This window comes from Bufo bufo, chromosome 8 (assembly GCF_905171765.1).
Source record: "Bufo bufo chromosome 8, aBufBuf1.1, whole genome shotgun sequence".
Lineage (NCBI taxonomy): Eukaryota > Metazoa > Chordata > Amphibia > Anura > Bufonidae > Bufo > Bufo bufo.
Window position 1 is genome coordinate 130311581 of NC_053396.1, and position 14592 is coordinate 130326172.

At 42.8% G+C, this 14592-nt stretch overlaps 1 protein-coding gene across 1 annotated transcript in view; it reads left to right on the forward strand.

Moving 5' to 3' along the window:
• The window catches only part of LOC120977577 (putative bifunctional UDP-N-acetylglucosamine transferase and deubiquitinase ALG13), a 104606-nt gene extending 91564 nt beyond the window's left edge, over window positions 1–13042 (forward strand). Inside the window, exons 24-25 of the mRNA XM_040405575.1 lie at window positions 11851–12013; window positions 12777–13042. Coding sequence (XP_040261509.1) covers window positions 11851–12013; window positions 12777–13042 — 429 coding nt within the window. The remainder of the gene's footprint in view (window positions 1–11850; window positions 12014–12776) is intronic.
• The last annotated feature ends 1550 nt before the right edge of the window (window positions 13043–14592 follow it).

The following is a 14592-nucleotide window of genomic DNA, read 5'->3' on the forward strand; positions in this document are numbered from 1 at the left end:
ACATGTGCAAAATGTCAGCCCCTTTGGAATACTCTAACATGCCCCGCAAGCCTGTAGATCCTACTGCTGCCCAGAGCCCGGTAAGCCCCCTTTTAAACTTGTCTACTGCTGTTACCTCTCCCTATGGGGGGAGGGAATTGAGGGGCACAATTTTGTGTGGTGTTTCCCCCACTGGTGTTGGTGCTCGACCTTTTAGCTCTTGGTATATTTGCCCTGATTACTATTATTGCGTTATAGGGCAGAGGCCAGCACCATAAAATCCTCTGGCGGAGAATCTGCTAAAGGAAATGTTCCATTTGTAAAAAATTTAAAAGGAGCTTTTGTCCCAGATGTACTGATAAAGTAATGACTGAGGAATCCCCTTGCTTGCTAGAATCTATTTAAAATCTGATTAAGGAAGAAGTAAAGGCTGTTATAGATTCAAGATTACTGCCGTGCAAAAAACGCAGGTGTCGGATTTTCAGGGTGAACCAGACTCTGATGATGGGGAAATATTTTCAGATGTAAATTCTGAATCCTCTGAAGACTGTTCGGGTAAACCTTTGTGTCTCCCAGAGGATACGAAAAAATTATTAAAGACCATAAGAGCCACTATGAAAATTGAGGACGTAAAAGAATCCCAATCCATTCAAGATTAAATGTTTCAGTGATTGGGGGAAAAGCAAAGGAGAGTTTTTCCCGTCCATAATATAAAAATGCTAATGGCTAATAATGGAAGGGTCTTGAAATAAGATTCCAAATGTGTTTAAGAGGAAATATCCTTTTGCAGAATCGGATTCAGCTTTGTGAGATAAAACTCCCAAAAATTGATGCCCCAGTTGCCCGCATATCCAAAAAGACTTCTCTGACTTTTGAGGATATGTGTCTCTTAAAAGACCAGATGGATAAAAAAAGGTGAGGGTTGTCTTAAACAGGCATGGGAGACCAACATGGCTATGCTAAGACCTAGTATAGGGGCTACTTGTACTTCCAGATCATTGTCTGGTTAGCCCAATTGAAAGAACATCTGGTAGCAGCTACCCCTAGAGAGGAAATCCTAGCCTCTATCCCTATCCTGAAGCAGGCCTCAAATTTTTTGTCTGTTGCCTCTGCGGATCTAGTAGAACTCTCCGCGAGATCCTCGGCCCTCTCTAATGCAACCCGCAGAGCAATACGGCTCAGGTCATGGTCGGGAGATGCCAGCTCTAAGTCGCCTATGCCCCATACTGTGTGAAGGAGACAAGTTGTTTTGTTATGTATTAGATGCTATTCTGGACAAGGCATCAGACAAGAAAACAGGCTTTTCTTCAGACTCAAAATTTTACCAGCAGAGACATTCCTTTTGAAATCTAAAAAAAGAACCAGACTAGATTAGAGGAGAAAAGAGGGTTCTAGGAAAAGGCAGCCCTCTAGAGGAAAGGACAGAGTTTTTTTTTTGTTCACAACAGAAACTTCCGCACAGCCCTCCCAATGATGCCAAATTTCAGGTAGGAGGCAGACTAAAAGTCTTCACCTCGGCCTGGGGAAATATTTCCACTTCTCCTTGGGTAATAAGTACTATAAGCGAAGGTTACAAACTAGAAGTCACTGCTCCTTCAGATTTTTACACATACAACAAGCCTTTACTTCAAATACAAAAACAGTTGGTTCTAGAATCAGAAATACTATCTCTTCTGCAAAACCGAGTCATAATCCTGGTTCCAAAAGATCAGGAAGGAACAGGATTTGACTCTATCTTCCTAATCCAGACACCAAACAAGTCTTTCAGATTAATAATAAATCTGAAGAGGTTAAACAAAAATATAACTTACAAAAGATTCAAAATGGAGACTAACAGGTCCACAGTAAATCTTTTGACTCGCGGTTGCTACATGGTAACCCTGGATCTCTCCGACGCATACTACCATGTCCCCATCCACAGAGACTATCAGAAATTTCTCATGATCGCAATATTTCTGAAGGGGCAAAAACGTCACTTTCAATTCCAGGCCCTGCGTTTCAGATTATCCTCAGCCCCAAGAATCTTCAAAATTTATGGCCAAAGTGACGCGTTTCCTACGTCTTCAGGACATCATGATTGTTCCATACCTGGACGACTTTAGTGGCAGCACCGTCCCTACAAGATCTCCAGATTAATTTACAAATTGTACAAAGAAAGCTGTTGAAATTAGGCTGGTTGATTAAACAAGGAAAAATCAGACCTAATTCCCAGCCGGGAATAAATCTTTTTGGGTGTCATGTTTGACGCCCACAATCTTATGTCTTTCCTTCCTCAAGAAAAACAGACTTCTCTCTCTCAAAAAGTCTCGCTATTTTGTGGATCCAGAATAGTGTCCATCAGGGACATTATGACCCTGTTAGGCCATCTAACTTCCTCCATTCCAGCAGTCAGGTGAGCCCAACACCACACAAGGACGCTAGAGGGGTTTCTCCTAAAAAGCTGGGATGGAAATCAAAACAATCTAGACAGATGAAGAAAAGTTCCTTTAAAAGTAAGTCTCTCGGGGGGCGGAGCTAACCAATGGCCGGGTAAGACGTGCTTTACCGCGGCTCCCGACAGACTCCAACTTTACAGCCTGACAGGACACCATCCGCTTCGCTGACCACATAAAAGGTCGCAGGAGGAGACCCACATCGACACCCGCTCCGACACGCCGCAAAACGGGAGCGATTTCCCGCTTTTTCGTCCCTTCCAGCCAGACAGACGCTGACCGAGAGGAAGACGATTCTCCCAAGATGGCGTCTAGACAGGTTAGAGCGGCGTCCCCCATGCACCATGAAGACCCAGGCCCTCAAGCCCCAGAGTCACCGCAGCAGCTGAGGGGTACACCTACCGGTTCGCCAGCATCCTATGCTGCGGCAGCAAGCTCCGGCTCGTCGGCGGCTTCATCTCCGCCATATGCAGGGTCGTCCTCAGCAGCACCTCAGGGACATTCTTCTAGAGGTCGCTGCTCCCAGGCCTCGATCTTGGAATCAGGGGCATCCATAACCCCACAAAGAGAGGATGAGGATTGGGATTGGAAGGTGCACCTCAAATCCCTCCCCACCAGGCATGAAATAGATGCCTTATTTTCCAGGCTGGAAACTTCTCATAAAAGAGATATGGAGGCCTTGCAGCATGACTTGAAGCAGGTGGGTCAGAGGGTGGAGGAGGCAGAATCTATGCAGGAGCAAGTACTGGGGGTCCTGGAGTCACACCAACAAGTCATCCAGACACACTCTGCTCAGATCCAAGATATCATTACACATCTGGACGATATTGAAAATAGAAATAGGAGGAATAACCTACGCATTAGGGGCCTTCCTGAAGATATTTTACCACAAGATCTTGAGAAATGGGCCACTTCCTTCTTCAATACATTGATGTCCAGAGAGCCAGGACAATCTCTTGAAATAGATCGTATCCACAGAGCCCTTGGTCCTAAACTAAGCGATCCTAATCGCCCCAGAGATGTTATATGCCGTATACATTTCTTTAAAGATAAAGAGGCCATCTTGAAAGCTGCCAGATCTGCAAGCAAAATCATGCATGCTGACAAAGAAGTCATCATTTTACAGGATCTAGCCAGGCGTACCTTGCAACTACGCAAAGCACTGAAACCGTTACTGACAGCACTCAAAGCCAAGGACATTCCTTACAGATGGGGGTATCCATTTCAATTGTCCGCTACTAAAGAAGGGAGGTCAGCTGTATTCAGATCCCTTGATGACCTCGCCAACCTCTGTGCAGCGTTTGATATTCCGCTTTTGGAGTTGCCGGATTGGCCTAGTCCGAAGCAACCCATTCCCATCCCACAGAGGGAAAGATGGCAGACGACCTCACCTAAGCAGAAGAGGGTTCCTAGACGTGAGCCTAACCCTGACGATTGACTGTTGGGATATTCTCGCTCACTCACCTGAGGGGTCCTACACCCTCCTGTTGCCTTTATTGTTCTATACTGTTATAGAAATTATGTGCATACCATTTTCTTATATATAGGTCTCTTAGACCTATACACACACCTGTCCTGTTATATATTCAGCAAATGTTATTCCTGCGTTATTATAAGTTGGAGTCCAGTAAGGAGACGGTCGGTCCTTGCTTTCTCCCCACCCCACTTAGGGACCGCAGCACACACCGCTGTGAAAGACCTCAGTCGTCACCTAGCACCCTTGGAACCGACGATGTTGGTTCTTCCAAATAAGATTTATATGCTTTATATGTGCATTGCTCTGTGTTTAATTGTTCCCCTTGTTGTCTTCCCTCCCTTACGTGTCTTTCCCCATACTCCTACTACATTTAGGATGGTATTGACAGATTCTGGGAGATTATGCTTCCCTCTCACTAATATTTCTCAAAATGGCACCCATATCGTTTTGCACTTTTAATGTCAGGGGTTTCAATAAACCCGAGAAGCGAAGTCAGATTTTATACAACCTCCATAAGAAGAGAGTCATGATTGCTATGATTCAGGAGACTCTCTTTAAAGCAGGCGCTGTTCCCAAATATGCCAACCGTTATTATCAGAATTGGTTTCATGGTCCTAATCCCACTAGCAGATCAGGGGGAGTCTCTATAGGACTCCACAAATCATTTAGCCATACAGTTTTATCCTCTGAGATAGACCTAAAGGGCAGGTTTGTTTTCATTAAGCTCTCTGTGGATCATTCTGTTATAACTGTAGCTAATGTCTATTTTCCTAACCAGGGACAAATAACCTTTGGATCCAAGATCCTGAAAAAATTATCCAAATTTGCAGATGGTTCCCCGATCATACTTGGAGGCGATTTCAACCTTGTGATGGACCCACTGCTGGACTCCTCATCTGGTAAGTCCTCGATCTCCCCGAGTTCTCTGCGCAGATTTAAATCTGAGCTCATGGCACTTCGTCTGGTGGACTTATGGCTCATTTTGCATCCAGGTGTCAGGGATTATAGCTTCCACTCTCCAATCCATAATAGTTATGGTAGACTCGATCACATCTTTATATCTCAACAACTGCTGGACTCTGGGCCTAAATGCTCTATTGACACTCGCCTGTGGTCTGATCATGCACCGGTGTGTGGCATTATTTCTTCCCAACCTTCTTACCCCCGGCCCTTCTCATGGAGACTGAATGATAACCTGCTATCAGATGTAGCCTGCCTAGCAGACATCCGGAAAGCTATTACCAACTTTACTAACGATCATCTAACGGATATGACCGCCCCCCCTATTAAATGGGAGGCCCTCAAATGCGTGCTTAGAGGGGTGTTTATTTCACATGGCTCCAGGTTGAAGAAGGAACGCTCCCATAAATTGAAATCTCTTCTATCTGACCTTGCCATAAAAGAAAATCTAAACAAAAATTCCCCTACTGACACCTTAAAATCAGACATTTCTTTAGTTCAACATCAAATATTGCAGATCCTAGACCAAAAATCATTATGTTTTTAGAGATAAAATTAGACACGGGTTCTTTGAATATGGTAATAAATGTGGCAGCTGGCTAGCTAGGGCCTTACATCCCCGAACTGCTTTGACTCACGTGCCATCAATTAATACAGGTACTGGAAGCTCCGTACACAACCCAGTAGATATCACAGCGGAATTTCAATCCTATTATGCATCCTTATATAATCTACCAGCATCCGCTCTCTCACGAGAACCCCTTAGTGATGAAACTCGTGAATACATAACCCAATTTGGCCCTACCCCTATATCTGACGAGGATACAGCCACGTTGGAAGATGATTTCACCCTCCCTGAACTAGAATCAGTGATCAAGAACCTGAAGAATGGGAAATCCCCAGGCCCTGATGGATTGACCTCACGGTTCTATAATATCCTCCGAGAGGATCTTACACCCTTATTGGTTGAAACCTTTAATTCCATCTCACCAGATTGTCCATTTACACGACAGGCTCTCCAGGCACATATCACAGTCATCCCCAAGCCAGGCAGGGACCCAGCGTCATGCTCTAATTACAGACCTATTTCCTTGCTCAATGTGGATCTCAAAATGTATGCCAAGCTTTTGGCTCTGAGGCTCCATTCCCACATTCCAGGTTGTATCCACAAAGAGCAAGTAGGATTTGTACCTAGACGAGAAGCCCGAGATAATACACTTAAAACGCTAGGGCTGATAGCGAGAGCACAACAAACCAAAATTCCGCTATGCCTTCTCGCTGTAGACGCTGAGAAGGCGTTTGATAGGGTGAGCTGGCGGTTCCTGGAGGAGACCCTACGCCACGTTGGCCTAGGAGACAAAATGATCTATAGGATATTAGCTCTTTACTCCTCCCCTTCAGCCTGTGTTCGTGTTAATGGACTTCTTTCTGCCCCTTTTGAGATTCGGAATAGAACACGTCAAGGGTGCCCCTTGTCGCCCTTTTTATACACTCTTGTGATGGAATCCCTTGCTAATGCTCTTCGGGCAAACCCTTCCATCTCGGGTCTCAAGCTTGGTAATAAAGAACACAAACTGTCCCTGTTCGCAGATGACCTGCTTATTTACTTAACTTCTCCCAGGATTGGCCTGCCCTCGATTCTTCGTGAATTTGATCTTTTTGGGCGCCTTAGTAACTTTAAAGTCAATGTGCAGAAATCAGAGATTTTAAACATAAACATGCCCCAACGGGAAGCAGATTCCTTAAGGGACTCTTTCTCCTTTAAGTGGACCTCCCAACATATTAAATATTTAGGAGTACACATCCCAGCCAACTTGACACATGTTTTTAAACTTAACTATCTACCTCTGCTTAGAGCTATTGAATCCAGTTTCCATAAATGGACTTCACTCCAGATTTCTTGGTTTGGGAGGATTAATGTAGTGAAAATGGACATTTTACCGCGTCTTCTATATTTGTTTCAGACGATCCCATGTAAAATTCCTTTAACCTATTTTGCTAAGATCAGGAGAATGGTATCTGTTTTTGTATGGAAAGCACCCAGAGCTAGACTAAGTTATAGCTTAATATCTCGTTCTAAAGCTCTGGGGGGTACGGGACTACCAAATTTTAGCTCATATTATAAAGCGACAATCATGAATTGTGTGCTTGATCTATGTCACAACCGCTCTACTAAACTATGGGTAGAAATTGAGCATGAAATGGCTCCACATTTGGCCACTGGGATCTTTTGGTTGTCCCCTACCTCCTTGAATTCATTATCTAACTTGCAATCCCCGATGCTTCTATATTCCTTGGTTAGGCCCTGGGCTAAATTTGCGGTTAAACTTGGCCTTATACATGCTCCTGGTCCTCTCACGACACTCACGGGTCATACAGATCTCCCCACAGGCTTGAGTCAACTCCCAGCTTTAGGAGACCAGAATAGACAACCAATCAAATTAATAGACATCTATAAACAGAATGGTTTACTCCCTTTGGAGGACCTTTCCCACATTATTCCTGCGGGCCCTGGACGTTGGCTCCTCTACTTTCAGTTGCGAAGCTTCATTAAATCCCTGATACCTGGATCGCGGTCATGTCCCCCCTTAACTGAATTTGAGAAGATGTGCACAGCGAGGTCAGCTCCTGATCATGCTATATCTCATTTATATGCCATGTTGAACTCTGGGGAGAAAGAGGACTCTTCCACAGGCACCCAGGGAACTAAACTCAAATACATGTCTGATTGGGAATCGGAACTGGGATCCACCTTCTCTGTAGACCAATGGTCTAGATCTCTCCTCCTCACTCATAAATTAACGGTGTCTTGTAATTTACAGGAACTCAACTATAAAATCCTTAGCAGATGGTATAGGACCCCAGTGCGATTACACCAATTTTATCCTCAGGTTTCTGATGCATGTTGGAGATGTCTTAGTGCAAGGGGCTCCATGACACATATTTGGTGGGACTGCCTGGGTGTGGCCCCACTGTGGCGGGAGATCTTTGACTTATATAATTTCTTATACAAAGCTACTATTACACCCTGACCTGCGTTAGCTCTTCTATCCATGTTCTCAGGGCGGATCTCACAGATTAAGAAGGGCGCCCTCCGATTGTTTATCCTAGCTATGAGACAGATAATTCCCCGTCAATGGAGGTCTACAGACAGTCTTTTGAGAGTGACCTGGTCTAACGCCCTGGATTCACTAGTTCATATGGAAGAATTAGGCGCTAGGGATTCAGGATCTGCTACAGCCTTTTGGGGGACTTGGGATCCATGGAATCAATTTCGTACCTCCACATCTTTCCATGATTGGTTGACAACAAGTATTGTCCCGGGTAATAGCTCCTAAATACTACATTAAGCAGAATCTCCTATCCTATACACCCCCCCCCCCCCCCCTTTCCTTCTGTGTATGTCTTGTTTTGGGTCTGTCATGTCTTGTGATGTCTTCCTTGTCTTATGTGGTTACTAGTCTGGAAGTTTGAGAATAAATGCCGTGTATGCTCTTAGATTCATCTCTGGAAGCCCCAACGGTACTAATGCTTGAAATTTTGTTCCGTAAGACTAATTATTGAATGTAATACTACCTCAGACTTATTGATATGTCCAGTTCTCGACCTTGTACTTTTACTGTTTTGTATACTTATTGGATATATTTATACATTATTCAATTATACGATTTAATAAAATAATGATTGAACCGTAAAAGTAAGTCTCTCTTTTGGTGGAAGATCAGAAGAAATCTTTAGAGAAGAGTGTTTTGGCAACATACAAATCGGGTTATTAAACCGACACCAGCAGTCGAGGATGGTGGGGTGCCCACACCAAAGAGCAAGTGGTACAAGGAATCTGGGGTCAAACGATGGCAGCAGCATCCTAATCCCTCCTTGGGATCTGAACCGGGTGCTTGAAGTTCTAATGGATGTACCCTTTGAACATTTACAGGACATTCCTCTAAAACCTTTAACGTACAAAACCACCTTTTTATTGGCAATCGCATCAGCCGGAAGGGTGGGGGAGATTTTGACTTTCCTGTAGATCCCCCCTACCTCACAGTTCTCTGACAGTATTATTTTTAGACATACCCCTATGTTTTGGCCTAAGTCATATCCAGGTTTCATTGCCAACAGGAGATATCCTTACCTTCTTTTTGCCCCAATCCATCTTCAGAAACAGATAAAAGATATCATAATCTGGACGCAAAATTATGCATACTAACTTATCTAGAAGTCTCTAAGGAATTCAGGAAGTCAGATTATCATCATCATCTTCAATATCAAGGCCATCATAAGGGTTTGGCAGCAAGCAAGGTTACCATTGCAAGATAATGTGGGTAAAATGTTAATAGGCCTCACAACCTATTTTTAACATGCAAGGTTCTGCTTTCACGCTATGCAGAAGCTACCCGACAGGAATTTTATGTTGGATCTTAAAGGGGTTGTTTTTTTTGAGAAGTCAATCACTCAAATAGCATCTTAATTAGGCAACTTTAATTTTAACATCCTAGAAGCCTGGGGAGTAAACCACTATTTTCTCCTGAGGATACAGACTCGTTACTTAAGGCGATTAGAGCAACTAAGAGGCTTTTATTCATCTCTTACTGGTTTCAAAGCCTGAAAGGAAGTTCTGAATGATCATAAATCTGAGGGATCTGAACCAATATCTGGAAACAAAAAGTTCAGGATGGAGTCCATTCAGTCGACAATAAAATATCTGTTACAAGACTGTCAGGTGTACAATAGACATAAAAGATGCCTATTATCATGTTTTGATTCACCCGGACTCCCAGAAGTATTGGTGGCAGTTTGTCTGGAAGAAGAGACTGTTCATCTTCAACACAGGGCTCTTCCTTTCGGTGTATTTCAAGCCGCCAGAATGTTTATGAAGCGGAAGTTATGGCCCATGTAAGAGAGAGACCTCTTCATAGTACCTTAACTGGATGACTTTCTCCTGATGGCAAAGTCCTCAGAGATACAGAAAATACAGTTTAAAAAAAACTATTTCTATTTTTCAGAGTCTGGGTTGGAAGATAAATTGGGAGAAGTTCTCTGACTCCCTCTTTTCAGTGCAAGTTCCTGGGTTTTGTTCTGGATTTTACGAGTCAATGTTTTCTTCCTCAAAGAGGTGATCCCTGATAATCCAGGATGTGAAGGACCTGATGAGTGCCAGGAAAGTCACAATCAGGCAGGGTATGGCAGTCCTAAGGAGGATGACCTCTTCTATCCCCTCAGGAAGTTAGGTCTTCTTGCAGTTCCAGGTACTTCAGTAGAGCATAGAAAGTTGGAGCATTTCCCTCCTCTCCCTACTTGGGCCTCTGCTTCTAAACCCACAGATTTTCTCCTGCCAGAGGTGGTGGTTGGAGTCAAAGAATCTGGATCATGGGATGCCCTGGGTTCTTCGGGATCAAATTATGATTACCACAGATGCCAGCCCATTAGATTGGTGGGCTCATTCTCAGCTAGGGGTTCTTCAGGGTTGTTGGAGTGTAATTGAAAGTCAGGATTCTCAGAATGCCAGGGAATTGAGTTTATAGGCATTTATGAACAAGTTGACAGGCAGGCATGTAAAGAATGCTACGGCTGTAGCGTACCTGAACAGACTGGGCACTAGATCACGAGCTTTGACGTCCTTGGCTATGGAAATTTCTGCAGTTATCCCTAGAGTGCTCTCCATCACAACAGTCCATCTCAAGAGGACAGAGAATGGGAAGGTGGACCTTTTTAAGTCATCATTCCTTGGATCTAGGGGAGTGGGGCCTAACTCAAACCATTTTTCACCAAATTTGCAGTCTTTGGAGATATGCAGTTCTAGATCATTTTGACACCAGAGAGATGGCCGCTAGCACATCCGCAATACCCAGTCCCCATAGCTCTGTGATTTTTATTGTGTAAAAAAAAAAAAGATTTGATACATATGCAAATTAACCTGAGATGAGTCCTGTCCCCGAGAAGAGTCTGGGACAGGACTCATCTCAGGTTAATTTGCATATGTCTTAATTTTTTTAATTTTTTTTTACACAATAAAAGCACACGGCTATGGGGACTGGGTATTGTGGATGTACTAGCGGCCATCTAGCAACCCATGTCCTCAGCTCTATACACAAAATCCTGGTGACAGGTTCCCTTTAAGTGATTTTATTTATTTCTTTTTTTTCTTGTGTGTCCGTCGTCAATCTCACTTGGGCGAAGCGTTTCTTTAAGGCAAATGGTAGGCTGAATTTAGCAGAGAACATGAGAACTCAACTGTGGGACCTGAATCTGGTCATGATTGTTTTCTCTTTTGAACCCTTGGAGGAAATACTTATTGTCAATTAAAACAGCTTTTTTAGTGGCAATCATATCAGCCACAAGGGTAGGTGAGATTAAGGCCTTTTTTGCGCCTCCTCCTTTTACTAACTTACTAAAAGATAGGGTGGATATTCGCCTGATTCAGCTTTTGTGCCTAAAGTGGTGCTGCCTTTGCTAAGTCAGAACCCTAAGAATGAGGATAGATTACATTGTTTACAAAAGTTTATTTTTATTTTTATTTTTTCTTTCTATTCTCTTCGTATTTTCAGGGTGCTTTCATGGGCAAAAGGGAAATATAAGATTATACTTACCGGTAATTTGTTTTCCATGAGCCCATGACAGCACCTGCCTTATTCCCACCTTTTTATTAAGAAATAAAAAATAAAAAAAATAGATGGGTAGATACTGAATAAAGGGGTATAAAAGGGAAAAAGTAAAGGAGAAAAGTGTTTGGACAATAAATTTAGTACGACAGACATTTTGTATTCTGGCTGTGCTTGGTATTGCAGCTCAATCCCAGTCATGTTCATTGTATGGTGTTGCAGAAAGACCATGTGACCAATTGATATGAAGTCACAGACTGAGAAACAGCAGTTGTAAATATTTCATATAGTATTGGTTAACTATAATTTGTGCATTAATTTACTATACAGTACATATGACTGCACAACTTTAAAAAAAAGCTCTAGATCAAGATCTGATACAGCTTTTATTTCATATTCATAGTGTTATCATCAGAGCATTTGGCACCCCATGGTATATGTGCAACAGGTACCTACTCCACCACATGTTGAGCCATATCAAGGCTTTCCAGAGCCTGTTCCCATAGTTGATCAACCTCTGCCAACCATTTACAATGACAACCGGCCTGTGACAATCGAAGCTGGTGGTAAGTACAATTTGATGACAAATGGACTATGGATATTCTATAGATTTTGGACTTTATAAACTAAACGCAAGCAATGTGAACCTGCTGGACACTCTATATTCCATTGTTTTAATACAGCCATGTTTACAGTTTTCTGTGAGAAACTAATTTATGTACATTTCCAATCTGGCCATTTGTTTAGTTTATACCCATGATGCAACCACAGAAATATACTTGATCCTCTTTATTGGCAGATCTCACTGCATAGCACTCGCCTAAACAGTCTTCCTAGCCTGCCCCTCTCTTCCTTGCACTGTGTGTACTCCCAGCAATCCTCTGTATATACTTCAATTAAAAAAAAAAATTAATGGAAAGAAAATATATAAATACAAGAGAAAAAACATTTAATAGTCTTTATTATATGTTGGGAAACGGAGGGAAAGAGTTCACCAGAGAGAGCTCTCTCCCATCAAATGACCACCCCGATGCTCACATTTGACTGTGACTTCTGAGGGGGTAATGTTCGCGATCAGAAAGGTCTCCGATCACGGACCCTGTTAGAGGATGTCTGTGTACAGCAGCAAGCTCCCACTGACTGTCTCCAACTCTGCTCCAAAGCGGGGGCCATGTTTAAAGCCCTGACATTTGTCCAAGGGCTTGATAAATGTCTGTGGGGAAAAATGGCACCAATCCTGCTGAAACAATAGCATCGCTGTCTAATAATTTAAAGAGATATGACATATTTTTATGCAAGATTATGTTTAACAGTTTTCCTTAATTCTAGGTCCATTTACAAATGTGGAATCGCTGCCTCCACCACCGGGACCGATATATTACCCTTTTGTTCCTGATCCATATAACCAGCCTCCTTTAAGTGGTTTTGACCCTTGTGTGTCCGTTGTGCCTACATATCACTATGTAGCACCCTGGCATCCTATAAGCCCACCTTACAGCAGTTCACCCCGAATTCATAATGCTGTAAATCCCGGTCACGTTCATCCAGTGAGCTACATAACCGCACCTGCACACTTTGTGCAACAATCGATATGAAAGCGGTAGAATTATCGGTATGTTTCTGTTTCATAGCACTTTAGATGTTTTTATATACATTTCAAAGTACTGGGAGTTGTTTTAAATATTGAAAATGTTTTCCTTCTTGTAACTTGTTTAGCTTTTGGTAATGTCTGGCTGAGCTGTAGTGGTCTTTGTATTTATGTACTAAAACAGAGGTGCACAACCATTTTTTGTTCAAGGGCCACATTATTCAACAACTCTAAAAGGCAGCACTAAAACACTTGACATATAAACTGCATGTTCCACCTTCAGGACTCCTACTGATCAGGAGAGTAGGGGTCCCCTTTTCACTCGAGAGCTTTCCAAAGAGAAGGACATCATACATGTGTGTGGCACGTCACATGAAAGATTATGGCTGTTGCAGCAACCACATTTTACAACTTTATAAATTACAATGGAGCGAGTCACATGCATAGACATAGTGCCACATTCGTATTTGCCACTCCACTCTGACATGGAAATTACATGTGAGCAGCCACACATTAATTTTTGGGCCCAGATGGTTGGGAACAGCACAGAGTGGCTGCATGTGATTCCCGGTCTGCAGGTTGTGCACCTCTGTACTGAAATCTACTGTTACAGAGCTGTGTTCTCATATTGCACAACATACGGTGACTGTTTGGATTCATTGACAGGTTTCAGCTTTTGACTGGCAATTCTCTGTGAACTACAGCTGGTATTCAGTTTAATAGGAACGTAGTTGCATTACCAGAGAACGGCCAGTACAGTTTATGGTGCTGTGGTGTTCAGGCTTTGTACATGGTTTACTTCCTGAACCATGGCTGCAGGTAACAGTTGAGAGAGTGACAAAAAATAGAATGCGTTACGGACGGCTCTTCTTTTCCTGGTGATGTAATGGTACTCCAAACTAGTGGTACACCCTGATCCCAAAGATACAGGTAAGGTATGAGAAATATGTATTGGCACTCATATCAGGCATCACATAGAATACATTGAAAACAACATTTATTGGTAAAATATATCAATGAATAATAGCTAAAACACAATAATGTATAAAGAATATTAAATTCATGTATAAAATATCTCTAAATATACAATCAACTAATGCATTTGTTGGTATGATTGGAGATGGTCGACCTAGTTGGTAAATTGCGCTGGAGATGGTGCGCTATTGAGTCGGCACATGAGGTCAATGTAGTTGTAAAAATGGCTTATGGAGCAGCATATATAAATGAGCAAAAAAAGATGAATGAGCATGAAATGTTTTCTTTAAAACACTGAGTGGTAGGGTTACCCGTTGTTCTGTGTTGATCACTGTCACTCAATCAGATTTTATAGTTGGTTTGTGAGGACAGCGTTCATTAGTGGTAGTGGGAGTAGGCTGACTAATTGATTACTCATGTAGCGTACCCGCTCCGGACTTCGGCTCTTTTTAGGTGGCTCAGGGAAGCGCTTCACTTACTTTCCCATTAGTCTGTATTTTCCATACTGTTCCCGGCTATTATGGCAAATATCAAGTGTATAATCTATGCCAAAAGCGTTTCGGAGACTCGGCTTTCTCCTTC